This window comes from Chiloscyllium punctatum, chromosome 10, assembly GCF_047496795.1.
Source record: "Chiloscyllium punctatum isolate Juve2018m chromosome 10, sChiPun1.3, whole genome shotgun sequence".
Classification (NCBI taxonomy): Eukaryota; Metazoa; Chordata; class Chondrichthyes; order Orectolobiformes; family Hemiscylliidae; genus Chiloscyllium; species Chiloscyllium punctatum.
The window spans coordinates 9,994,393-10,022,359 of record NC_092748.1 but is presented as its reverse complement, the minus strand read 5'-3'; the positions used below and the strand labels follow the sequence as shown (position 1 = coordinate 10,022,359).

Here is a 27,967-nt window from a genome sequence, read left to right as displayed (position 1 = left end):
GATTGAAGTACAACAAAAGATTGCACAAATTGGAGTTGTACTTTGTGGGATTTTGAAATTTAAAGAGGTAATTTGGTTGAGGTTTTATGGTTTCAAGGGGAACAGATAGGGTAGATCAAGTCAAGGTAGTTATGGTTGGTGTGATAAATCAAAGAGTACGGGTTGTAATCTGAAGGCTGGAGCAAAATCTTTGAGCAATAAAATTAGGGAACATCCCGTTCCACAGGGGAATAAAAGATTGGAACTCTTCCACAAATGATGATCGATGGATCGATTGTAAATTGTCCATCTGAGATCAATAAAGATTTTTTGTAAATTTGAGATTTTCAGGATAGAACAAAAGGCATGTGAAGTTAGGTCTGAAATCAGTCATAATCTCTCAGGTTTGAGGGGCAAATGTTGTACTCTTGTTCCTCCAAGTATAACTTAGGATTTGGAGCACAGTGGCGTCAAAACCCTTAGGAGCAAGTATCTCAAAAACCATGGAGACTTTTCTAAGTGCAGATGAACTTGATAATGTTGCTGTGCTTTAGAATGTGCATCATGATAATTTTTCAGTATTCCTATTCAGCCTTTTTGTTTCTCCTTCAGTACAAGACCAGTAAAGAAGGAAGTTCAATGGGTATAACCATATCTCAGAATGCAATGTTAGCACATTGCCATGCCCTTAGCCAAAGCTGTGGATACACTGAAGGTGAGCTTGTGTCCAATTGATTTACAGAGATCACGTTTTTATTTCTAGATGATATGTGATAGAATCTAGGAGCGTTTTAAGTTTCAAGGTGAAGCAAGGATTGGAGAGGGCTGGTTGGTGGGGAATGTCATGGATAAGATTTCCAACTCTGTGGATGGGTGGATATGCCAACATGGAATTCTGACCTCTAACTAAGGCAATGGGGAGTATGCAATTTTTGTGTAACTTTTCCCTTTCTCTTCTGAAGGTGTTGAATTGTCTGCTTTTTATCCAAGGAGTAAGAGCAGTCTAGTGTCTCAATAGCATTCCTGTTTTTCATGTGCAAGCTTAGTCAATGAATACTTGCAAATTAATTGACCTTTAAGGTCTTGCCCTTCTGTTTGTCAAGCCTGTATTTAATTATGCAGTTACACCATGTCCAAAAGGTCATTACATGATGGTCAGGGTAGAAATGGCTCCAGTTTTATTTCAACTTCCCATCCCAACAAAAAGCTATGGAGTGTTAATGTGAATTATAGCCCCATAATGAGTCCTTGGTTGGATTGAGGTCACTTCAAGTCCAGAAGTCAAATAGAGGATCTTTCTTGATATTATGTATGACATCAGTTAGCAATTTTAGACATTAAACATTAGAATTAGAACAGCAACCACCCAACACGCACACACAAGAAAAGCTGCATTAGGACCCTGTTCAAAAGGGCTACAACACGCAGCAGCACTCCCAACTTAGAAAGGGAAGAAGAGCGACAACAGTGCAGAGTATTCACCAAGAACAAATCTCCCTGCGACTTCATCTGCAAATGCCTAATAGGCAAACAACATGATGAGGACACGCCACAACCTGACTCAAAAGCCACACTACCTTGCATAAACATCCTGGAACTGACAGCCAGACTTCTCCACCAACTGGGATTCCTGACGGTCCAGAAACTGAAAGCCACCCTCCGACAGCAACTCACCAGGACAAAAGACCCAATACCCATCATGTGCGGGACTAATGTAATTTACAGGATTGCTTGCAAAGACTGCACAAAACATTATATATGGCAAACAGACAGACAACTAACAATCTGCATCCACGAGCACCAACTAGCCACTGAACACCATGACCAGCTGTCCCTGGTAGCCATACATACACATGACAGGGTCCACACATTTGACTGGGACAAGACAGCGATCATAGACAAGCTAAACATAAGAGAGCCAGAGAATTTCTAGAAGCATGGCTCATCCATGAACTCTTATCAAAAGCACGTTGAGCTGGACCCAATATACCAGCCACTCCAATGAACAACCAGAATCAGCATAAACGAACCAAATAAATTCCAGAAGAGACAGTACAGCAGTGCTTTACAGAAGGCTCCAAAGCACTGAAGATGTCATCTCGGCAGGGGATGAAACATCTGCCAATCAACTTCCCAGCTTGACCAACATTCCCACGACCACAGCGTTAAACTGACTGGGAGCTTGAAGAAATATTTTCATTGCAATGCAACAATTGATGTTTGATTTGTTTATATTGATTTTGTAGCTATTTGAAATAGTCAATAATTTCTTTCGTGAAGTGTTACAGAACTTAATGCTTCGTATGTCATATCTAAGTAAAATTGATCAACACTGCATTGAAATAGAGTTTTAATGAATCGGTAGTTTCTTCCCACAATTGAGAGTTGCTAATATTGTCGATTTGTGTATGTAGGACATAACAGTAATGTAGCACTGGTAGAAGACTTTTGTAAGACATCTGTCTACAGTGTTATGGAGCGATTGCAATCAATTTGTCAGAGTTACTGAGTAAAACAAGTTAAAACTGAGCTGTGCCTGTTCAATTTTTGTATTGCAGGGGAAACACTAACAAATGTTTTGGACTTTAAAAGAGATGCTGGCCTGTGGCATGGCATCTTAACTGTAAGTATTGTTTCCAGTTCAGTTTTGAGGGACACAACCTGCCTGTTTCTCCAGATGGTTAATCAACACGTTAATCAAATAAGCTGTGATACCTGTGGTGTGTGGTATCTGTATTGTTTTCTGTACAGTCTACCCAGGTTTACTACAAATTAGATCACTTCGTTTTATCACATTCATTCTCGTGCGAACATTAGGTGTCAAATAGGTTGTATAAAGAGATTTGTCATTGTCCCCACTTTTGAAGGTATCCATATTTAAATTGGTCAAACAGCAAATCATTTGTTTTTCCTATTATTGTCAATTATGAAGTGATAATTTATGCTGCTGCCTTCTTTTGGGCATATAAAGATGTTCACTGAGCGATTTTCAACTTGGTGATTTTCAAGAAAACTTAATCATTTTTAAATGATGCAGCAAGTGTTTGAAGAAATTTTGAATGTGATGTCTGACCAATGTGTGAACAGGGACTGCCTGTAAACCTCAGTGATATTTTTGAAATGAGTTGCTAATGCAGAATTTCACACTACGGTGATACTCAAAACCCTCAGCCACTTTGTGATTTACATTGTTGTTGGGAGTTTATATTTGGCAGTAGTAGCATTTGAAGCTGCTCTAACCTTTCCATCCTGGAACATGGGTTCCTAATACATATATAATGCATATAGATCATAGGTTAAACATAATGCACCCACTATAAATGATTGAACCTTTAAAGAATAAAAGTAAAGTAATGCAGATGCTGGAGATCTGAAATAGGAACTGTCAGAGAAACCCTGCAGTTCTGGCAGCATCTGTAGAGAAAGCAAAAAAGTTAATATTTCAAGTCTTATAAAGCATCTCTTCACAACTGTTCTTTGGGCCTCTTAAGTCGTAGCCCTCATACTTAGGTATCATGTATGTGAGTCGTGGCTCCATTCGTAACCAACTCGCCTCTGAATCATAAGCATCAGAGTTCAAATTTCAATTCAGGCTTGAGCATAAAATTCAGTGCTGACACACTACACTCAGGGTATATTGCATTGTCAGAGGTGTGGGCTTTCAGATGAGATGTTAACTGAGGCCTCATCTGCCAGTTATCATTGAGTCATAGAGATGTACAGCATAGAAACAGACCCCTCGGTCCAACTCATCCATGCTGACCAGATATCCCAACCTCATCTGGTCCCATTTGCCAGCACTTTACCCGTATCCCCCTCAACCCTCCTTTTCATATATCCATCCAGATGCCTTTTAAATGTTGCAATTGTCCCACCCTCCACCACTTCCTGTGGTAGTTCATTCCATATACGCACCACCCTCTGCGTGAAAAAGTTGCCGTTCGGTCCCTTTTAAATCTTTCCCCTCTCACCTTAAGCCTATGCTCTCTAGTTCTGGACTCCCCCACCCCAGGGAAAAGATTTTGCCTATTTATCCTATCCATGCCCGTAATGATTTTATAAACCTGTGAGGTCACCCCTCAGCCTCCAATGCTCCAGGGAAAACAGCCCCAGCCGATTCAGCCTCTCCCTATAGCTCAAATCCTCCCACCCTGGCACCATGCTTGTAAATCTTTTCTGGACCCTTTCAAGTTTCGCAATGTCCTTCCGATAAGGAGGAGATCAGAATCTCATGCAATATATTGAGTTCTCCAAGAACTTTTTCAAAGACGGATGGGACAGTTTACCCCCTTTGTCATGCTGCACTGGAAATGTTAATTCTGTTTCTGTCTCCACACATTCCCAGATCAGTTTGAGTTTCTCCAGCACTAGCTATCTTTGTTTGATCTCCAGCATCTGCATCGACAGTTGTCCCTGATATCCTGGCCAGTATTTATGGCTCAATCATCAGCAGAAAAACAGATTATTTTGTCATTTTATTTTGTTGTTTGTCGGAATTTCCTCAGTGCCTACTCCCTGCTATGTTTCTTAAATCCAAAAAGTCATAACACTTAATTTTTCTTTCTTTTTCTTTTGAGGGCTCTTCCTGAGGGTGACATTTAGATTCTTTCATTCTTACTCATTAGATGTACAGTCACATAGTCACAATACCTTGTATATGAATGTTGGTATATCTTACACTGAAGGAGAATTAGAAGAGTTTGTCAACATCTTCAATCATCAGCCCTTGTGTTAAATTTAAGCCCACAACAAATGAAAGCTTTAACTCCTCAACATCACAGGATTTAAATTCACAGCAAGACACCAGGCAAAGTTAAGTAGTAATATTTTTTTTTCAAAATGACTGGCAGGCACTTCAGATCAATTTGCAATGAATTCATTAACTCAGTACATTATGGGTATCTAAAGTTGCTGTGTTTTATAGACAATAGGTGCAGGAGTAGGCCATTCTGCCCTTTGAGCCTGCACCACCTTTCATTATGATCATGACTGATCATCCTCAATCAGTATCCTGTTCCTGCCTTATCCCCATAACCCTTGATTCCACTACCCTTGAGAGCTCTATCCAACTCTTTCTCAAACAAATCCAGAGACTCGGCCTCCACTGTCCTCTGGGGCAGAGCATTCCACACACCCATCACACTCTGGGTGAAGAATTTTCTCCTCATCTCTGTCCTAAATGGCCTACCCCTTATTTTTAAGCTGTGTCCTCTGGTTTGGAACTCGCCCATTAGGGGAAACATGTTTCCTGTCTCCAGAGTGTCCAATCCTTTAATAATCTTATACATCTCAATCAGATCCCCTCTCCACCTCCTAAACTCAAGGAGGTGGAATCTTTCAACGCAAGATTGAAAGTCGCTCGAATCTTTCAACGCAAGATAGTCCTGCCATTCTGGGAATTGACCTCGTGAACCTACGCTGCACTCCCTCAATAGCCAGAATGTTTTTCCTCAAATTTGGAGACCAGAACTGCACACAGTACTCCAGGTGTGGTCTCACCAGGGCCCGATACAGCTGCAGAAGAACCTCTTTGCTTCTATACTCAATCCCTCTTGTTATGAAGGTCAGCATGCTATTAGCTTTCTTCACTACCTGCAGTACCTGCATGCTTGCCTTCATTGACTGGTGTACAAGAACACCCAGATCTCTTTGTACTGCCCCTTTACCTAACTTGACTCCATTTAGGTAGTAATCTGCCTTCCTATTCTTGCCACCAAAGTGGATAACCATACATTTATCCACATTAACCTGCATCTGTCATGCATCTATCCACTCACCGAACCTGTCCAGGTCATCCTGTATTCACCTAACATCCTCCTCACATTTCACCCTGCCACCCAGCTTTGTATCATGAGCAAATTTGCTAATGTTACTATTCATACCATCTTCTATATCATTAATAAATATTGTAAGAAGCTGCTGTCCCTACAGAACCCCACTGGTCACCGCCTGCCATTCCGAAAGGGAGCTGTTTATCACTACTTTGTTTCCTGTCAGCCAACCAATTTTCAATCCAAGTTAGTACTTTGCCCCCAATACCATGCGCCCCAATTTTGCTCACTAACCTCCTCTGTGGGACTTTATCAAAAGCTTTCTGAAAGTCCAGGTACACTACATCTACTGGATCTCCTTCATCCATCTTCAGAGTTACATCCTCAAATATTTCCAGAAGATTAGTCAAGCATGACTTCCCCCTCATAAATCCAAGCTGACTCTGATCTATCCTGTTACTACTATCCAGATGTGTCGTAATTTCATCCTTTATGATAGACTCCAGCATCTTGCCCACCACTGAGGTCAGACTAACTGGTCTATAATTTCCTGCTTTCTCACTCGCTCCTTTCTTAAAAGTGGTAAACATTAGCCACCCTCCAATCTGCAGGAACCGATCCTGAATCTATCGAACTCCGGAAAATAATCACAAATGTGTCCATGATTTCTAGAGCCACCTCCTTCAGTACCCTGGGATGTAGACCATCCAGGCCCCGGGGACTTATCAATCTTCAGATCTAACAGTCTCTCCAACACCAATTCTTGGCAAATATAAATTCCCTTCAGTTCAGGTCCTTCAGCCACTGTTACCTCTGGGAGATTGCTTGTGTCTTCCCCAGTGAACACAGATCTGAAGTACCATTTCAACTCTTCTGCCATTTCTTTGTTCCCTGTAATATATTCCCCTGTTTCTGTCTTCAAGGGCCCAATTTTAGTCTTAACCATTTTTTTCCCTTTCACATACCTAAAAAAGCTTTTACTATCCTCCTTTTATATTTTTGGCCAGTTCACCTTCATACCTCATTATTTTTTCTCTGCGTATTTCCTTCTTCGTAATCCTCTGTTGTTCTTTAAAAGTTTCCCAGTCCTCCATTTTCCCACTCCTCTTTGCTATGTTATACTTTTTCTCGTTTTCCATCGTTGGCAGTCCCTCATTGCAGCCATTCACCAGCTGACTGCTGCAGCCTTCCCCTCCCCTCCTCTGCCCTTGCCTGACACACTGTTGTTTCTTCCATTCCTGCCCAACTGTTTCTCACTTCCTCACCCTTCAGCCCCACATGAGCTGACCCAGGCTTTATCCCCACTGTCAGAACACGCATTCACCAACAACTCTCACCCTTCACCAACCACTGAACCTCAACAGCCTTGGTCACCAAATAATTGGCTAATTTCTCAGCAGTGCTGGCTGTTTATCGATTAATTCATGAGTGATCAGCTGCTAACATCAGGGAGGAACACTCCTTTTAAATATTTTTCAGTGCCTCGTACAGGGCAACATTGTTTTGATTGCTGAGCCCTGAGCTTTTTCCGAAGCATTTTGGGACTTGCTGGAGTGAATTTGCATGTCCATTTCTGTGTATTTTGAGCATTGCCAGAACATCATCTATTTTCAGGTTTTCTTAATTCGTGAGAAACTCGAGCAAGATGTCCTATTTCTATCATGGCTTTAAGAATAATGAAACCACATGATCTTTGCTGTCAGTTGCATTTCTGTGACTTTTTGTCTCTTTGTCACAGTTGTTATTTTGCTGCCTGTGTACCAGAAGTTGTTAACATGCTGTAATTCTCACTCTTTGTCTTAAGTCTTCAAATTATAGTGCTTTATACATTGCTTTTATGGTGTATAATTTGAATTAGTACTTCGACCTATCCCCTGCATGTTTACCTTTATCCTGAAGAATTTCTGTGAGACTGTGGCAATCAATAGGCCACAGTGTAAGGAGCGGAATGCACTTTTTTCATACCTTTTTAAATATGGATCTTATTGTTCCTTTTCCTGACATACTTGGTGTTTTGATGGAACTCTGCTTTTATTCACTTTGTGCTGATGAATGTTTACTTGCCAAAACTCGAAATTGTGGAATTCAACATTGGTGAAATGGAGCTAACTTGCTGCAGCTGAATACTGGCAAGCTTAAAGCCATTGTTCTTGGTCTCTCCAACAAACACCACTTTCTTGTCTTTGTTTCCATCTTCCTTCTCAGCCAATCTTGTGAGCAATCTCAGTGCCTGCTTTGCCCCAAACTGACTTTCTGACCCCCACGGCATGAAAGCTGTCACTTTTCAACTTCATAACATAATCTGTATCCACATCTGCTCAACCCAAATGTGTCGGAACTTGCTTTCTCCAGCTGAGATTGCTACTTTGTTTCTCTTGCATCCTTCGGTTAATTCTGCTTCAGCCTTGTTTGCATGTAAGTCTGTTATCACTGACTGATATTGGTCAACTTAGAATTCTCATATATATCTTTGCATTCCTTCATGGCCTATCTATTCCCTTTGCCTGTACTCCACAAACCCCCAAAACCTTCTATTCCTCTGACAATGAAATTTTATGCATCCCACAATCATTCACGTCCCTACTCGTGTCTGTGTTGCTTCTGCTTTGGTCGAACTGTTCTGAATTCCGACCCCAAGTAAGTGCCCAACTGTCTGAACCATCTTGCTAGTTCTTCAGCTAGATTCACTGTACTAGACAGCCCATAACTATGGCACTGCAATCTTCTGCACTTGCACCCTTGTTACTTTCCTTTCTGAGAACCAGGATTTGCCCTTCTTGAACACTCCAACTTCACCAACAATGTAATCGCCTATGATGTTTTCGTCTATTTATCATTTTGAAAAATTTGTTCAATCTTTAATCTGGTCCTGAATCCTCTATAATCCATCACCTCATCCCCTGGCACCTTACAATGCATCTGCAGGAGAAAACCACTTCCCATATCACTACTAGGAGTATTTACTCCTAATAGAGTCCTTCTATATTGGGAAGTTCACATTTTGAGTTCAGTAATTACTTTTCTGGACATCTCTGTTTCACCTGCAAGTAGGATTCTGGACTACTGCAATTCTACAATTTTGATTTAATGTTGTATATTGTTCCAGGGAACTTCAGCATTGTGAAACAGTGACTTATTTTTGTACTAGGCACTTTATAGCCTTCTGACCTTAACATTGACTTGCATAATTTCAGGCCTTTCAGCCGAGCTTTCTCTCTTCCCTTCTGCTTATCTGTAGCTTCACAGTGATCATGTATTCCTTTGTCTCGTTTCCCCTCCCAGGCACATTACCTCTCACCTTTCCGGGTTGATGACTTTTTCTCACTTTTCTGCCCTCATACCTAATCTATTAATACCTTCATGCTGTCTGCAGCTTTCTTCCACTGAGTTAGTGTGATGTAGTTCTTCTGGTTGGATTTGTGTTATCACTTGTCATGTCTGCCTAAATCTCTGTATCTTGGCGGAAGGTACAGTTGCTGACATATTCAGCTGATAACCTATTGCATTCGTCACAGAATTGTTACACCGTAGGAGGAGACCATTTGTCCCATCGTGCCTGCACTGACTGACTAGCACTCAAACTTGCAATTTTTTAAACTAATGTTCAGAGATTGGCATGCCTAATGTGGCATTCACTGTCAGTTTTCGCCAGAACTGTATGACTTAGTCATCAGCACAGAGCTTTTATTATTCATTGTCAGGAGCCCTTTGTCTGAAACCCATCTTTTGTAGCATGTATACAAAAGCAGAATATTGCAGATACTGCAAATCTGAAATTAAAAACTGGTTGTGGACCTGAAATGTGAACTGTTTCTCTTTCTACAAGTGTTGCCTGAATATTTCCAGCATTTCAGGTTTATATTTCAGTATTTTGATGTATACGTATTCCACATGATAATTCTTAGTACTGTACAGGGCAGTGGTGAGACCACACCTGGAATATTATATTCTATTTTGGTCTCCCTATCTGAGGAATAATGTTCTTGCTCTTGACAGAGTGCAGCAAAAGTTAACTAGATTGATTCCTGGGATGGCAGGCCTGACGTATGAGGAGAAATTGAGTTCATTAGGATTGTTTTCACTGGAGTTGAGAAGAATCAGGGTGGATCTCATTGAAACCTATATAATTCCAAAAGGATTTGACAGGTTTAATCTAGGAAGGATGTTCCAGAGCCAGGTGTCACAGTTTAAGGATTAAGAGTAAACCTTTTAGGAGTAGAATGAAGGCAAATTTCTTTACCCAGAGAAAATAATGAACCTGTGGAATTCATGACTACAGAAAATGGTTGAGGCCAAAACGTTGTGGTGTAAGGTAGATGTCGCTCCTGTGGCTAAAGGGATCGAGCGATTTGAACAGTGGCTGGGAGGGGCGTATGATGGAACTTGATGATCAACTATGATCCTTTGGTGGAGCAAACTCAAGACATCAAATGGCCTACTCTTAGCTTCTATGTTTCTCTATGTATTTCTCCACTGGTTGCATGGTTGAGGTTTCCTCCTGTGCTCATCCTCTCCCAGTTAATCTGTTTGTTGCCTTGTCTTGAAAGCCTGGCAGTTCTCTCCTTGAATCAGAAAGTACCTCTAAACAGTTCAGAATTATGATATTTTCAGATTATTCATTTCCTCAGTAGGCAAACTGCCTCTTGCATTCCTTTCCATGTCCAACCAATATCATTGTCCAACCACTGAGAAGAATCCAGTCCCAGTGTTGTACCTTGTCATGAATATTCCATGTGCACCACATCAGCTGGTTAGCTGCATCCTGACCAAGTGGAGACCAGTTTTTCTCAGTTATTGCATTGTTGAATTAACTGCATGAGATTGACTTGGCTCTGAATTCTCAATGGCAGGCATATCACTGGGCACAAATCAACCCCCTGCTTAAATCTTGTGAAGGTTGATGGTTATGAGTTGTTTGTCATTATCAGTGTTCATTTTGAGACATCAAAGTGCAATTCAGTAATATTTAGTCTCTTGTTGACAGAGTGTCATGAACAGGATGCATGTAATCAACATTCCTTATGCTCTGATGAAGGTGAATCCTCTTTCCTGGATACAGAAAGTTAATGCCTACAAAGGTATGGTCATAACTTATTCAAAAGGGATTTAACAGGCAAAAGTCATTCAGTCCATTTTGCACTGTGCTGTTGGCTAATTACAACTTCATACAAATTTAGATTGGTTTGAATTTGCCATCATAGTGTAGTTTCTTATCCCACCTTGCATCATATCTCTCAAAAATAGGTCTGTTTTGTTTTTGCATCATCATTGCTTTGGCACAACTCTTGGAAGATGGCAGAACAAGTTAAGAAGACTGTTTTAAAAAGAGTCAAGGATTCTTTGTGTGTATTAAGAACAATAGCACGCAGAAATAAGGAATTGGTGTTCGTTGTTTGTAAAGTATGGGTAAAGTCTCAGTTGACAAATTGTGGACAATTTGGGGAACCACCACTGTCGGAAGATTAAAATTTTAAATCAATGAGTATGTATTTGTTTATTGGCTGCGAACTCTTTCTCTTCCCACAGTGGTGTGATAAGTACAATGTGAATTCATAAACGGCAACTCACATTGATTTGTCAACAGGATATCTGGTGGACTGTGACAAGTCACTTATTGAGTCAAGCAGCATGGAAATAGACACTTTGATCCAACTAGTCCATGCCAACCATGCTCCCAGACTTAAACTAGTTCCACTTGCCTATGTTTGACCCATATCCCTCAAAATCTTTCCTACTCATGAACTTATCCAAATGTCTTTTGAATGTTGTAGTTGTACCTGCATCCATCTTTTGCTCTGGCTATTCACTCCACACACTAATCACTTTCTGTATGTAAAAAAAAGTTGCCCCCATGTCCATTTTAAAACCTTCTCCTCTCACCTTTAAAATATTCCCCTCATTTTGAACTCCGCCACCCATGGGAAAAGACCCATGCTATTCATCTTATCTTTGGCATCTCATGATTTTGTAAACCTCTACAAGGTCGCCCCTCAACCTCCTGCACTCGCTTATGTCCTTGGTCTTCAGACTCTTGATCCACAGGATCATCTTTTTGCGTTTTACTTTTATATTGTCTCTCCTGCGAATATAATATTTTGGTGATGCATGGGTTGTCTGTGTTTGGATTCAATGCCAATTCCAGATTTGAGTTTAGGTGTTCAATGTTTGCCAGTTGTTTTGAGGAATAGGGTTGCAATGGTAATAAATGCATTATTTTGAGTTCATTAAAGAAGCTTATCCTACAATTGCTACAGCCCCTCCAAAACTATAGCATAAATGCTGTCCTCGCTACACTTTACTTCAGCTATGATGAAGAGTCATTTAGACTCAAAACGTTAACTTGCTCTCTCTCCATGGATGCTGTGATCTCCAGCATTTGTTGTTTTCAGTCTACAGATTCCAACATATGCAGTAATTTCCTCCTATCCTTGGTACATTTTCTTGTATTCTGGAGAGTAGTGCTATAAAAAAGCAACTGGCCATTTTGGTGATTCAATCAACATATTTAAGTAATGGTGCAACCTGGTAGCAAAGTAGATCAGTGTATAGTTCCTGTCACAATCATAACAACAGGATACAAGAGAATAGAATGGCTCCTCTTGAGCAAAAAGCAGAAGACAGTTGAGAACTCCACCGTCTAAACAAGCGGTTCCAAGTCCACCATGTATCTTCAATATTGTGAACAAGGAACAGGCCAGTTGAGCCTGCTCCATCAGTTAATACCCTCCATGCATCAAACTGCCCTAACAAATTTTCAAGTTCAGAATGCAATGTCTTTATTTATTTCCTTAGCCGACAACAGAAAGAAACAAACCAATCTGCCTAAGTAAAGGTGAAGCAATGCTTCTCTCAGTTGTTGCACACGCTTAACTAATTTGACTCCGATTTATGTAATAATGCAAGTCCCTGTACAGAGATGCAGCAATTGAAACAGAAATATCAAAGGTAACCGATCGCTGGAAATTTTGAACTGATATTGCAGGACAGTGATTTGATTCCTTGGAAGGATTCTCATTGTGTAGGACATGTAGCATCTTCAATGTTCCAGTGACTGAATGTAGGCTTGCTACTTCTGCTGTGATGAGTACCAGTGGCTTTTCATCTGCAACTATATTTAAGAATTGAATTCTTGCCAATGTTGCAAAAGATTTGGCTGACCCTGTTTAAATGGTGTATCCAGGTATTGCCTCCCATCATGTCACTGTTTGAGAACCACTGTTGTCATCTATTCCTTAGCCCATTGCATTTAATATGAACTTAGTGCCTTCCATTTTAAGCTGTTAGAAGGTTTTTTTTTTAGTTTTCATGGGACACTGGTGTTGCAGATTGGTCAGTATTTATTGCCCATCTCGAGTTGTTCTTGAGAAGGTAGTGAGCTGCCTTCGTGGACCGCTGCAGTATTTTCTTTAGGGTAGCATGAACACATTTGACAGTTTAAATGCTGCATATTTAATTTTAAAATGTCTTGACCTTCTCAAGTGTAATAACAAACCCTCTCTTTTTGTCTTTGTAGCTCACATTGCTGTGGTAAAATCACGTGACATGCATTGGTCTCTCTTAGCTCAACGTGATCAGAGGGATGTAAGTCTCAGCTCACTGCGGATGCTGATTGTAGCAGATGGTGCAAATCCATGTGAGTATGCCGTCTTATTGTCTTTAAACTCAAATTCTTCAAGATCTAGTGACAATAGGGACGAGATCTAGGGACTAGCATGCCCCTCTTCCAACTTTACTTGCTTCTGCATCCATCTTTGACAAGCAACTTTTCTCTAAGTCACTGGTCATTGCACCTTCAAATTCTGAACTGCCGAGCTTTTGACCTTTTCAGCTTTCAGTAACTCAACCACACCTCAACTTTATCTGTGATGACTTTATCCCTAGAAAACTCTTTTCTTCAGCAAACCTTCTAATCCCTCTTATTCCAGTAGTTTGGTATGGTATGCAGCCATCTTCTTGCCAACTGCATCGTCTGGGAAGCAGAAATGATTTTATGCTGAATAGTGGGGGAAAGGCATCCAATTTGGGAAGATGCACGAAATCCAAGAGTGAATTCAAGGCCAAAAGCAAGCTATTAATATGGGAAATGATAAATAGATCCTGACAGGAAAGGGATAGAGAGTATGAATCTTAAGAGTCAACCAACAGATAAGACTAGAAGTTTCTAAGCGTAAAAGATAAAACTAAAACCTGTGTCTGAATGTATGTTGCATTCCAAATAAAACAGATGAACTAAATGTAAATAGCAATGAACAAGTGTAATCTAGGAGACATGACAGTGATATTGCGGGATGATGATATGGATTGGGATCTGAATCATAAAGGGTGTAGGATATTTGGAAATTATACACATCGCTCCATGAGTTTATGATGGTATTAGCCCAATAGAGAGAGAAAAAACCTAAGTTGAGGAAACTAAGTTGCGAAAGCAGGCTAGAAATGATAAAGGCAACAAATCACTTGAGTGTAGAGTTGCACCTATTCCTAACCCCACCCACCCAACCAACCAAATAACCACACAGTGTGGGGCAAAAAGGAGGAAATAGTGGCAGCTTGTCAGAAAGGTACAGTGATAATCATGGAAGATTTTAAACTTGAAAAAGTCAGATGGGCATGAGATGCACGACCCAACACCGAGGTTGGTCCCTTCCCCACAACACGCTGTGCAGAATATTGGTGACATCATTGGTGATGCTTCCTTTTCTCTCTCCTGAAATTTCAAAGCTTGATCAGTTATGCTTCCAGTTTCCATCCTATTGTCACCTTCATCTGCTTGATCTCTGACTCCCCTGCCTTGAAGTTTGTTTTATATTTCTGAGGTTAGGCTGGTGACAGATATCCATTATATGCAACTGATTCCTACAGTTAACTGCACTATACATCCTCACACTTCGCTTCCTGTAAAGACACTATTCCATTCTCCAAGTTTCTTTGTCCCTGCTTCATCTACTCTGATGATGCCAACTTCGACAAGGTAGGGGGCGCTTAGATATTTCCACCTTCTCTTCATCTGAGGATTCCTGCCACTGTGGTTGACAGTCCTTAGCTGTATCCCACTCATTTCCTGTACTTTTGCTCTTCTCTTCCCTTCCACAGCACCGAGTGTGACCCTTTGGCCCTCACTTTCTGCCCCACCAACATCCATATTCAAGAATCATAAACCACCCTTTCCACCACCTCCAGTTGGATGTTACTATAGGACACCTAATTCCCTTCGTCATTGTTTCGCAGAGACTGTTCCTTCCAAGTAACACAAAGCTAGTTCCTTTGTTCAAAAAGCTGTTCCTTTTTTCAATGATCCGTGTCCTTGGCCTTTTTCAGAGGGGTTGTAAACATCACCCAGTGCCAATTAGACTGGTTTGGTACAGAGATTAAAGGGTATTGAGAGGTTTTTTGTTTATATGTAAACAGGTGAGACTTCAGGCCAAAGTGGTCATGTTTTAAAAGTGACCTGTTAAATGAAAGGGGAGTGTTCAGCTATCAAGCTGAGCAGTTCAATCAAGAAATAGTTGGGAATTCAATTGTTAACTGTGTGAAACAGGCTTTTGCTGCCTGTTTAACTTGAACCTGTAAGCATCTGTCCTTCTTGTTTACTGTATCTTAAGGGGGTTTGCTTATTGGAGCTGTTGTGTATATTTGGAACAGCATAGTTAAGTCCAGTTTGGATAGACTGAGTTCTGTAGGGGTTTTTTCTTCTGTTCTTTGTTTCATTGTGTAATTTTGTGAATAAATTGCTCTGTTTGAAAACCTAGTAGTCAACCTAGCTAGCTTACCCCAGGTAATTCTCACTGTACACTTATTGAAACAAATTGCGAAGTTGTGGGCTGGGTTGCCTGCTCAACAATGTTTTGAGTGGTCTGCCTAGTCCATAACACTGAACATTCTGGGCCATTTCTCCTGCATTCCCAGTATTTCTCCACACCTCCAGGAATCTTTCCAAGTAATTGGAGAAGGTGTAACATTTGTTCATTCATCAGCTCACTATCCAAGGTTCCAGATACCTTCCAAGTGAAGCAGTCCACTGTATTTGCTGCTCATAGTTTAGATCCCAACAAGTGTCAGAATACACTGCAACAAAATTTCTGAAACAAGTGCATTCCTGCAGGTCTGACGCAAATATCAATACGCTCCGAGGGAAATGTTATTTCCACTTTCTGAAATGCGACATGATAGCAAAGGAACAAACACTTTTTAAAAATTTTGTTGTTTGTGTGCCATAACATAATAAACAAACAGTTTTACTATCTTAGAGATCTGATGATGGTGCAAACTTCTTGAATTCTTTGAGAATCTTTTGGGATCTCTGAATACCAAATTTTCTGCAGTGTCTTAAATGGCATGAAGCCTACAAGCTAACTTATCCAAAAGAGCATGCTGAGTTGAAGGAATGTTGGGTAGTTTTATTTGGATATGTTAGACTGTTCTACCATCTCCTCCCCTAAAAAAACAACAGCATTTTCAGTGTGGAATAATTCTTGTTTTGGGTGGCGGGTGGGGGGGAGGAATCACCCATTAATTAAATCATCAAGAACTGTTAGGAAGGGACTATGCAGAGAAATGAACGGAGCTAGAAAATTGTAAATTGATGTGCACGTTCCCACCCAACATAAATTTTATTAATATTCTGAATCATGGATATGTAGATATTTTTAATTACCTTGTTTGAACCCACCCTGGACAGGATGTTTTCATGGAGTGTTAACATGTTTCTTTGCGCTCCGATTTAGTAATTGGTTATGTCAACCACACTAACTAGGACAAGCTACCAGTAGGCAGTTTGCCAGGGCAGGAATAATTATCTTCAGCATTCACAGCTGAATTGTGTGGAGGCAGAAGAATTTGAGCAAACTGGACTTGCAGTGTTGACTGTGTGCAATGTTGACATCTAGTGGCTATGAATCATGATAGTTTAGAAATGGAATTTAATTCAAGTTGATATTTTGTTTCAATATATTTATGCACAACCAATTATTCTAAGTGCAAATGGTAGAGAGGAAAAATTTGTGTCTATGTTGTTTCCCTCAATTTTTAACCTATGGCATTATTTATTTCACAATGTGCGAAAGCATTGATTTGCTCCTAAACCACACTCAAAGCTTTTTTTTAAACAAATCAATAAATAAATGCAATGGAATGGCTGAGGCTGTCATGAACACTCCTGGTGACACTTGACTCCATCAGCTACTTGCTGGACCAAAATGAGGCAACTTCAATTATGGGCCAGTAGTCTGCTCGAATGCAAGATAGGCACGCAGATTCACTATTGTATTACTAGGTTGTGTTTCATACAATGTGATGTTTTGAATTGAACAGGTAATCTTATTAAAATATCCAAGTCTTTTGATATTCCTGTTCAAATTTTAAGCCAGGATTTTCTAGAGTGGCAGTTGGGATCCCAAGTGACGACATAAGCTGAAATTTGGGATTGTAAATTCCAAGACAGCGAAAGATGACATAGAGGTGTTGCATCAATTTTAAAATCTAAAAGTCAGGTCACAGTGGCAAAAAAATTCGAATGTTCTTGAGTAAGCTTTCATTTGCTTCCTGTTGGTGAACCTCAAGGTATTTACTTCCTAAACACTTCTGTTTGCAGGGTCAATATCATCTTGTGATGCATTTGTGAATGTTTTTCAATCACGTGGTTTACGGCCTGAGGTGATCTGTCCATGTGCCAGCTCATCAGAAGCTCTGACAGTGGCTATTCGCAGGTACAAGTGCTCTTTCCAAAATGAAAATCATGGGAGTTGCTGGAGGCTTCTGTCTTTGAGCACAATGAAGTTTCTGAAATGTATTGCAAATATATATTAATTTATATAAGTGTATATTTGCTTTCATTTCTACAACTAAATTAAACACACACGTCATGTTTTTTGGAGTTTTTTCTTGTTCATTCATAGATGCTGCAGAAAGATTTGGAGGTATTGTTTTGACCTCCTAAGAGGTTGGTTGTAGAGGAGCCATCTTGCCATTCTTTAAATTTGGTTAAATGTCGTTTCAGCCTTTTTGGTTTAGCTGTGAAAAAGTTAAAGGAGCGACAGAGGGAAGAATCAGTGTCGTGACCATTTCTGCATTCCTGCTAGTAAAACTGAATACTCACTGACTAAATTTGCTTGCTGATTGCTACATAATTATTTAATTGTTTCATTTGAATTTGATGTGTTCTGATGATTAGAGGTTGGTGTATGCGAAACGCCATGTGACTCGGGGAGAACCTGGTAACTGTAATGGGTTCTCTTTTATTTCAGGCCTGGTGACTTCGGAGGACCTTTTTCTCGGAAGATGGTGCTGTCCATGAATGGCTTGAGCTATGGAGTTATACGTATGGACACAGAAGAAAAGCTGTCTGTTCTAACAGTCCAAGATGTTGGCGCTGTCATGCCTGGAGGTATATTTCTTCTAATTGTAATCGTTGATCTTGCTAGTGATTCCTGCAGTTACTGGTGCTATTTATTTTCATCAGCTGTTGACAAATTCATGTCATTGAATTGAATAATTCAGATTTGGAAGTCCAAAAACGTATTTACAAAACTGATTAGTCTTGCTCCAGTGCAATATTAAAGCCTGCTACTATCCCTGAATCAACAAATCACCACCTTTTTAACACAACCCCTCACTACTTCATCATTCATTCACACTCCTCCCCTTGCTCTCTCCATCCTCCCTCCTGACTGATCCCTAAGCACATTGATGTTTCAGTCCATCAGGCATCATTATTGGCTGCTGAAAATGGAAAAATTCTTTGCCGCGTGTAATCTCTTCTGATAGAGGTTTTTGGCTGTGTACAGTTCTCAGTCGCCGAACTGTACAAATCAATTTCCAAGTCAGAATATGTATTTACTACTATCACCAACAAAAATATAATGAAAGTTAAGCCAACTTGCCCGGGGATTGTGAAATCCCTTATGAAACATAAATAAATAAAGCTTTGTCAAATGTACAGGTTTTATAATTTTCTCTATACTTCAGAGAAAAACAGGCACATTTGAACTTCACCACTGTGTAAGCTCTTCCCTGTCTGTTATTCTTTAATGCTTTTACTTCAACAAATAAACTTCTAACCATTACCCTTATACTTCCTTTTTGTAGCTTGATATCAAATTTTGTTTAAATTGTTTGTGAAACATGTAACATTAAAGGTGCTAGTTAAATGCAAGCGATTGTGGATGTTTCGGATAACTGGTACACTTTCTCTCCCCTTGCCTTCAATGTTTCTTAATGTGTCTGTCTTGCAGCATTAGTATGTATTGTAAAGTTTGAAGGTACCCCATATCTCTGCAAAACTGATGAGATTGGAGAGATCTGTGTGAGCTCACGTGCATCTGGGACATCATACTATGGACTGCCAGGAATGACGAAGACGGTTTTTGAGGTAATTGAAATTACTGTGAGAATACATTACTTTTTGGAAGTATATTTTAATTTTTTCTCGTGCGTTAATTGTTCCCATCCAAATTGAGAAGTTCTTACCTCTGGGGACTGAGTTGCTGTCTATTTAAAATCTTAAACTTGCATTTAGATTATCTTCCCCCTTCCTTTCACCTACATTCTACTGACTTAACATCACAATAGCTCAATCCTCTGGTGTTTTATGGTGTGAGAAAACTTTTGCCCACATTGATCTGTCTTGGAGTGATTTTTTTTCTCTTTCCTGTTGCAACATATGTTTTGCTTTATGTGCATTTTATCATGATCTGAATATTCCTGAGCTAATTTGCAGGTTTAGCATCACTTGAAGTTTTTTTTCAGTTTGTAAGACTTGGGCAATGGCAAATTTTTGTTTCATGCCTACAGTGTAATTGCTACTGTTTGGATTCTGACTATGACTTTTGTTTTGTCTTTTGTTTGATACTGTATGGCAAAAGTGAAGCACTAAGTTGTTTGATTACACTGACAATGCTATTTTCCCTCTTATTTAATAGCTGTATCAATGTCTTAATTTACCAAGTGATTCAGGCAGGTTAATGGGTTTCTAGAAAAAAAAAATCAATGCATCCGGTTCAAAAAAAACTTGTGATCATCCAGCTTGGTATGAAAATTTCCATGTTCTAGCAATTTAGAGCAGTATCTTTGCTGTTTTACAATGAGATTGCAGCCATTTTGAAACGTAACAGATGCAGTGAAACTAACTAATTTGGTTTCACCCAGTAGCCCTCTTAAAGAGCCAACTTCAAAGGTCAATTTAATGTCATAATTATACACAAGTGCTGCAGTATTGATGATTTGTTTATCATGAATCTTCCTTTATTTGCTTAGTGTTAAGCAAATATGTCCATAATATATATATTCTGCTTTGTCTCAGATATGTCTTCAGACATGTGGATCATTCTGGGGAAGGTGGGACCTGTACAAAGGACAGGTTGCAACTGAACTGGAGGGACACCAATATTCTGGGCAGGAGGTTTGCTAGAGCTCTTCGGGAGGGTTTAACCTAGATTCGCAGGGGGATGGGAGCCTGTGCATTGAGAGGGTCTGAGGATGGATAGGCTCTTGATAGGACAAAGGAGCAGTCAGTGTGATGGATTGAAGTGTGTCTATTTTAATACAAGAACTAACAAGAATAAGGGTGATGAACACAGAGCATGGATCACTATTTGGAACTATAATGTGGCCATTATGGAGACTTAGATAAGACAGGGGCAGGAATGCTTATTGGATGTTTCAGGATTTAGTTGTTTCAAAATGAATTTGTGTATTGTGGGGGTGTGTGGTGGGGGAGGCAAAATAGGTGGAGGTGTGGTATTGCTAATCAGGGATAGTATCGCACCTACAAAAAGGGAATTCATCAAGGAGGGTTTGTCTTATCGAGTCCGTATGTGTGGAAGTCGGAAACCAGAAAGGAGTTGTACTTTTATTGGGAGTTTTCTCCAGCTCCCCTCCCCAATAGCAACAGAGACATGAAGGAACCGATTGGGAGGCAGATTTTGGGCATGTGTAGAAATAACATAACATGATTGTTGTCATGGGTATTTAAATTCCCCATGTTGTTTGGAATCTACTTAATTCCAATAGTTTGAATGGAACAGTTTTTGTCAGGTGTCTCCAGGCTGGGTTCCTGAAGCAATATATAGAAAGCCCGAGTAGATGGGAGGCCATATTGGATTTGGTGCTTGGCAATGGATAATGCCAGGCATCAGATCTCCAGGTGGGGGAACATTTTGGTAATTGTGATCACAACTCCATGACCTTTGCTACACTCATGGAGAGGGATAGGAGCAAAAGGTATGGGAAAGTGTTTAATTCGGGGAGGGGGAATTACAATGCGATTAGGCAGGAATTGGGGTGCCCAGATTGGAAACATATCTTCTCAGGGAAATTCACAACAGAAATGTGGAGGTTGATTGGGAAGCACTTGCCGATAGTGGGACAAACCTGTCCAGCACTGAGACCAGGAAGGGATGGTAGGTTGAAAGAACCTTGGGTGACCAGGGATGTGGAACATCTCGCCAAGTGGAAAAAGGAAGCTTGCTTAAGATTGAGGCGGCAAGGATTATCAAGGCTGTAGAGGGTTGCAAGGTAGCAGGAAGCTTTCATGAGTAGGACGAGGGAAAACCCTAAGGTGGTCTTCTACAGTTGCGTGAAGAACAAGAGGATGGCGAGAGTGAGGATAGGACTGATCAGGGATAGTGGAGGGAACTTGCATTTGGATTCGGAAGAGGTAGGAGAGGTCCTTAATGAATACTTTGCTTCAGTATTCATTCCTGGGAGGGACCTTTGATGTTTCTGAAATCACCATGAAACAGACTGATATGCTAGGTTGAGGGGATGTTCGGCAGGAGGATGTGCTGAAAATCTTGAAATACATAAAGATGGATAAATCCTCTGGGCCAGACAGGATATACTCTCTGTTAGTACAGGAAACAAGGGAAGAGATTGCTGTGCTTTTGGCGATGAACTTTGCATCCTCACTGTCCGCTAGAGTACTGGCAGATGATTGGAGGGTGGCAAATGTTGGTCCCTTGTTCAAGAAAGGGAAGAGGGATAATCCAGGGAATTGCGGACCAGTCAGTCATACGTCTGTGGTGGGCAAAGTATTGGAGAGGATTCCGAGAGACAGGATTTATGATTACTTGGAAAACTATAGTTTGATTAGAGATAGTCAGCATGGCTTTCTGAGGGGCAGGTCATGCCTCACAAGCCTTAGTGAATTCTTTGAAGATGTGACAAAACGCGTTGATGAAGGTAGAGCAATGAATGTGGTGTACATGTATTTTCAGAAGGCGTTTGATCGGGTTCGCCATTGTAGTCTCATTCAGAAAGTAAGGAGGCATGGGATATAGGGAAACCTGTCTGACTGGATACAGAGGGTGCTGGTAAATGGAAAGTATTCAGCCTGGAGCTTGGTAACCAATGGTATTCCACAGGGCTTGGTTCTTGAACCTCTGCTCTTTGTGATTTTTATAAATGATTTGGATGTGAAAGTGGGTTAGTATGTTTGCCGATGACGCGAAGGTTGGTGGAGTTGTGGATAGTCTGGAGGGCTGTCATAGGTTGCAACGAGACATTGACAGGATGCAAAATTGGGTTGACGTGTGGCAGATTGAGTTCAACGTGGAAAAGTGTGAAGTGATTATTTTTGGAAGGCTGAAATTGAATGCAAAATACATGGTTAAAGGCAGGATTCTTGGCAATGTGGAGCAACAGTGGGATCTTGGGGTCCATGTCCATTGATCCCTCAAAGTTCCCACCCAGGTTGATGGGGTTATTAAGAAGGTGTATGGTGTGTTGCCTTTTATTTGCAGGGGATTGAGTTTAAAAGCCACAAGGTTATGCTGCAACTCTCTTGAGCCCTGGTTAGACTACATTTGGAATAATGTGTTCAGTCCTGTTTGCCTCATTAGAGGAAAGATTTAGAGAGGGTGTAGAGGAGTTTTACAAGGATGCTGCCTGGATTGGAGGGCATGACTTATAAAGAAAGGTTGAGGGATCTCGGACTTCTGTCATGTCGAAGAAGGATGATGGGTGTCGTGAGAAAGGTATACAGGATGTTGAGAGACATACATAGAGTGGACAGCCAGAGACTTTTTCCCTAGGTGGAAATCTCTATCATGAGGGGGTATAATTTTTAGATAATTGGAAGACGGTTCAGGGGAGATGTCAGAGGTAGGTTCTTTACTCAGCGTGGTGGGTACATAGAATGCACTGCCAGCAGTGGTAGAGTCAATACATTAGGGAAATTTAAGCGACTCTTGGATAGGCACATTGAAGTTAGTATAATGCAGAGTATGTATGTTCGTTTGATCTTAGGGTAGAATAGAAGGCCAGCACAACAATGAGGGCTGAAGGGCCTGTACTGTGCTATGTTCTATGTTTTATTTGTCTTAACATTAGCATGCAATTAAGTATGTAAGCTGGCTCAAGCTTGAAGGTTTGTTTTCAGACATTTCGTCACCATACTAGGTAACATCATCAGAGAGAGTCTCCGGTGAAGTGCTGGCAACATGTTCTGCCTCTCTATAAGTCTTGATTTCTTAAGGTGGGTGATGTCATTTCCAGTTTTTTTTTCCCCAAGGGAAGGTTGATAAGGATCTGAATCCTTGTGTTTATTGGAGGAGTTCTGGTTAGAATGCCATGCCTCTAAGCATTCTCATGCGTGTCTTTGTTTCGCCTGTCCTAGGATGTGTGTGTTGTCCCAGTTAAAGTGGTGTCCTTCTTTGTCTGTATGTATAGAAACTAATGATAATGAGTCATGTCTTTTGGTGGCCAGTTGGTGTACATGTATCCTGGCACATGTTGTATTCCATTAAACTGGGAGAATGGTGGCAAGTTCTCAATTCATTGCCTGTCTTGATGCATTTGCTTGTAGAAGTAGGTAAAGGGCAGAGTTTGATTTCTAGGAATCATGATATTTCTATATGGCTCTAGCCAGTGCTGCTGATGCAAAGAAAAAATGTTTTTCACATAGAAATGTAGCATTCCTGTTAAAGCCAGTATTTGATTTTAAGATTTGTCCAGTTTTCCCTAAAGAGCTTGAAGTACTGAAGCTCAAGGTTGTTCTTTGTAAATTCCCCTCCAATTGTTCCATTCATTCAAAAATAACAGAATTTGGAACTTGCAAAAATTGGAAAAAACAGTCATTAGAAAGGAAGCCGAGTGCAGAATGGCTACATTGGTATTTGTTACATATAGAGGGTTGTTTTAATTTCCAGCTAGACAGAAAACAGAGTTGATGATGAGAGTTCCTGTTTCCAAGTTATGCCATTTAAAGTCTATTATTGTACTGTCAAGGAAAAGATATGATTGAAGAGGAATGCTGGTGTCCAGATGTCAAACTTAAGTTGTTTACCAAAAACTTGAAAAATGTTCACAAATCATATTTTCCATTGCATCCAGTAAGTGAGTAGATACTCTTCCAGATATGAACATAGTTTCAGCCTTCAATGTGTTGAATTCATTCTCCAACCAGTCTTTTGTTGGTTTTATTCTGCACTCCAACGTGAACACTAGCTAAGGCAGCCTAGGTGATCATCTTGGAATTCATGGTAGCCCTTCCCAGGTCAATTAGGTTGTACGAATTTTCCAAAGTTTTAGTTGATGTCAGTGACAACTATCCCAAGTTTATTGTTTTCTTCAAAATTTTCTATCGCTCCTTACCTAGTATTTTTCCAAGAAAATAATTGTGTGTAGCCAGAGCCAAACAGTGAGCCAGAAGTGCTTGAGGAGAATATTACTTGATTGCAAGTGTGAAAAGCTTATATGTTTTCTAATCAAAAGCATGTGAGGACACATTTGTGTCACAGTTGAGCTTTTATGTAAAACATTGGCTCCTTAACCATGTTTAGTGCATTATTTCTGTTACTTTAAATTCTTTCATTAGTTTTTCAATTTGGGTCATTCTTACATTTATCTAATGTTATGCTCCCTAAAGAAATCATAATTTTCAAAAATAAATGTGAACTTCCAGTCAGTTCCTGAAAGGATCACACAAGATTTCAAATCTTTCACTTAACAAGGTAAAAACTAAGTTAATTTAAACAGAATTGCCAATGAAAATGACATGAGAGCAACACTTAATGTTCAAAAGACCAAGATTTTCCCTCCCCTGTTATTTCTTAAGTGGATATTTCATTCATGAGGAATTTGTCTAAAGCTGTTGCCAGATTCTTTTACCTTTTCCAGCCAAATTACCATCCCAAAATTGACTTTCGTGGTAATGGGAGGATTAGCAATCCCTCCCAGTCACCTCATTCAGACAAATGAACCAATTTTGTTCAGTCTGAGCGTGAACTCGACACCCTCAACAATATATCTCTCTTTATTTCTGTTTTTGTCAAAACACATCTCCATGCAATGTGAATCACACGAGCTTTGTATTTAGTTAGAAAGGCTAATTAGCTTTCCTCTGGACCCTCAATTTATTCCAATCTTGGAATTAAATAGGCAGGTTGTCGTACAATGGTTTATAAAACCCAACAGTCCAAACATCTCTCTGGGACTTGAACACTGTTAATCTATTCACTGTCAACATAGGTATTCAGATCATCATTAACAGATACAAATATCTTGTACCATCTTACCGGTTAAACAACATGGGCCCCCAATTTGAACTTTAATAGCCAAGTCACTCAAGCTTCTTGGTGGGTAAAATTAGATGCAGGTTACATGATCCCTTTCAATCCTCCATCTCTCCCTAAATTCAAGTGTCCCAAACACAACAGTCTAACAGACTTCAAATTTGTAACATGAGTTTTTGTAAGTTGGGGTCCAAATGTCTGCAAATTATTTGCTGCCTTCTGAATAGTTTGGAATAACTCTTACTGTTTCATGTTTTCCAGGCAGTTCCAGTGAATGCTGCAGGAGTCCCCATCAGTGAACATGTCTTCACCAGGACTAATTTATTGGGCTTTCTAGGATCTGTAAGAAATTATATTTAATTTATAGTAATTAGCTAGAATAGTGTTTTCTTAATAGGTTTCACACACTGTTTATTTCACTATGACATACATAGACCTTCAGGAGCAGAATCTCGTTGCTTTTCCAAATCTAGAATTTAAAAAAAACTGACCAGGAATTGCAAGTTGTTGGATTGTCATTAACATTCCAGAGGTTTGCTCATAACTTTCAAGGAAGGAGACCTATTGCCTTTAGCTGATGTGATCTTTCTCTGGCTCAAAGTCCACAACAGTATGATTGACTCTTAGCTATCCTCTGAAAGGATTGAGCAAAATTAGATCAATCCACTTTTTTTAAAAAAAGAATGTCGATGAATAAAACAAGGTGGAGCACCCAGCATTGAACTGAACAACAGATTCTTGAACATGAAAGTCACTCAGCTCAGTTGATCCTGTTTATACTTGGGGATATGTGCCAAAGATTTTCCACAGATTAATGAAGCAACAGACTGATCGATAGTTACACTCTCAATGCCATCTTTCAGCCCACGTCCCAGACTCAGCAGGGCAAACTCAGTAGACTCAGCACAGTGGAATTCAGATGTAAACGAGTGACCCTGAGAGTTCTGAACTTTGACTTCAGATCTCAAAACATCACGGCATCAACACAAATGTACGCAAATAAATCACTTTCTGATTATCACCTACCAACATCCCTGGGCTGAAGAGTTAGTACTTTTCCAAGTTGTTACAGTACTAGAAAGAGGACTGACAACAGCACAATACAGTTGGATTCAGGACTTCACTGTTTTTAATTACATGGACTTAGTTGCAACACCACTGACCTAGCTAGCTGACTCCTGAGAGACATAGCTGCCAAACTGTGCTTGCAAAAGTAGTGAAAAAAAGTGCTAGGAAAAAAAAAGCCTAATGTCTCGCTCACTAATTGACCTGATGCAAATATATCTGTCCATATCAGTATTTATGGGTGTGACCATGACACAGTCCCTGTGAATTGAAATCCTGCTTTCACGCTGTGTCCAATATAATTTTATGTGACACCATGGGATAGATTCATAAGGTCCAGCAGCTCAAACATTGGCCAGCTGTGAGGTGCTGTGGGGTGTCAGCAGTGGAATTCTGTTCCATCACATTGTGTAAACCCTTGGCCTTGCGTACCCACACTATACTATTCCAGTTAAGCCAGATGACCAGCCGGTCTTCAGTGAAGTGTTTAAAACAGCATGTCAGAAACAACACCAGACATACATAAAAATCAGTTGCCCAACTTGGGAAGTTGAAGCATTCATATTAAACTGTGAAAGGTAAATACAATACAGAACTAAGATTAATCCATATACAGTAAACAAAATCAAAGCTCTCTAATCCAGTTGCATCCAGCTGTGAATATTGGTAGATAGTTGAGCAACTGACACAAAAAGCAGTCTATGTGAAATCCCCTTTCTCAGTGGTGGTCAAATCCAGCATATAAATGCAAAAAAGATGAGGTTAAAGCATTTTAAATCAGAAGATATGAGTGGATGATGCATTTCTGCATCTTCCTGAAGTCCCTCCTATTAGAGTCCAGTTTTCAGTCATTTCGTACGAACACAGGACTCAAGACAGGAGAATGCATTTCAGTCCTTCCAACTTATTCCTCCATTTAATAAGATCATGACTGTTCTTGTAGTGTGAACTCCACTTCCGAGTTTGCGCGTACAACCACCACCATTTTATCAAACACAATTTTGAATTCATTCAATGGGGACTCTGCCTCCACTGTATTTTGGGAATAGAATTGCACAGAAAAGTCTCAATGTTTTGTCACATGCCATCTTAAAAGCAAGACCTCTTATTTTTGAAGTGTGTCCCCTAGTTCTAGTCTCTTCTACAAGGGGGAAGCATTAACTCAGAATTCACCCAAGTCCTCTCATGTTTCAAAATGCCACCTCTCATTCTTCTAAATTCCACTGGGGAAAAACTCAACTTATTCAGCCTTTCTTCATAAGATAACTTGCTCACCTCAGAACTGAGTTGGGTGAAATTTTCCTGAACTGTCTGGAGTACAGAGATCAGTTTGGGTCTACTTAAAGGATAAATTTTCATTGGAAGTGTTTCAGAGAAGGTTGAGAAGCTTATGACAATCCAGGACAAGTGCCTCATCATGTCCTGCCTTAGAAATATATCACCATTCCTTCATCCCTATGCCTTCAAGAAGATGGTATACCAACACCTTTTTGAGGGTATTTTGCGATGGGCAATAAATGCTGATCTGATCAGCAAGTACTATAACTTGTAAATGAATAACTTAAGAAAAGTAGTCATCTGCAGTGTGGAACTGTGCCATATATGTAGCATGTTCCTTCGATGCAAGTACTTGAATGTTGTGTG

The 27,967-nt window shown here is 40.1% G+C and overlaps 1 protein-coding gene across 5 annotated transcripts in view; it reads left to right on the top strand.

Moving 5' to 3' along the window:
* Window positions 1-27,967, top strand: part of LOC140481879 (disco-interacting protein 2 homolog A-like) — a 273,185-nt gene that overhangs the window by 183,769 nt on the left and 61,449 nt on the right. For all 5 annotated transcript variants that reach the window (XM_072578496.1, XM_072578497.1, XM_072578498.1 and 2 more), the window contains 8 exons: window positions 592-694; window positions 2,538-2,602; window positions 10,735-10,828; window positions 13,264-13,383; window positions 17,341-17,455; window positions 17,993-18,132; window positions 18,980-19,116; window positions 25,520-25,600. In XM_072578496.1, the coding sequence (XP_072434597.1) occupies window positions 592-694; window positions 2,538-2,602; window positions 10,735-10,828; window positions 13,264-13,383; window positions 17,341-17,455; window positions 17,993-18,132; window positions 18,980-19,116; window positions 25,520-25,600 (855 nt within the window). The remainder of the gene's footprint in view (window positions 1-591; window positions 695-2,537; window positions 2,603-10,734; window positions 10,829-13,263; window positions 13,384-17,340; window positions 17,456-17,992; window positions 18,133-18,979; window positions 19,117-25,519; window positions 25,601-27,967) is intronic.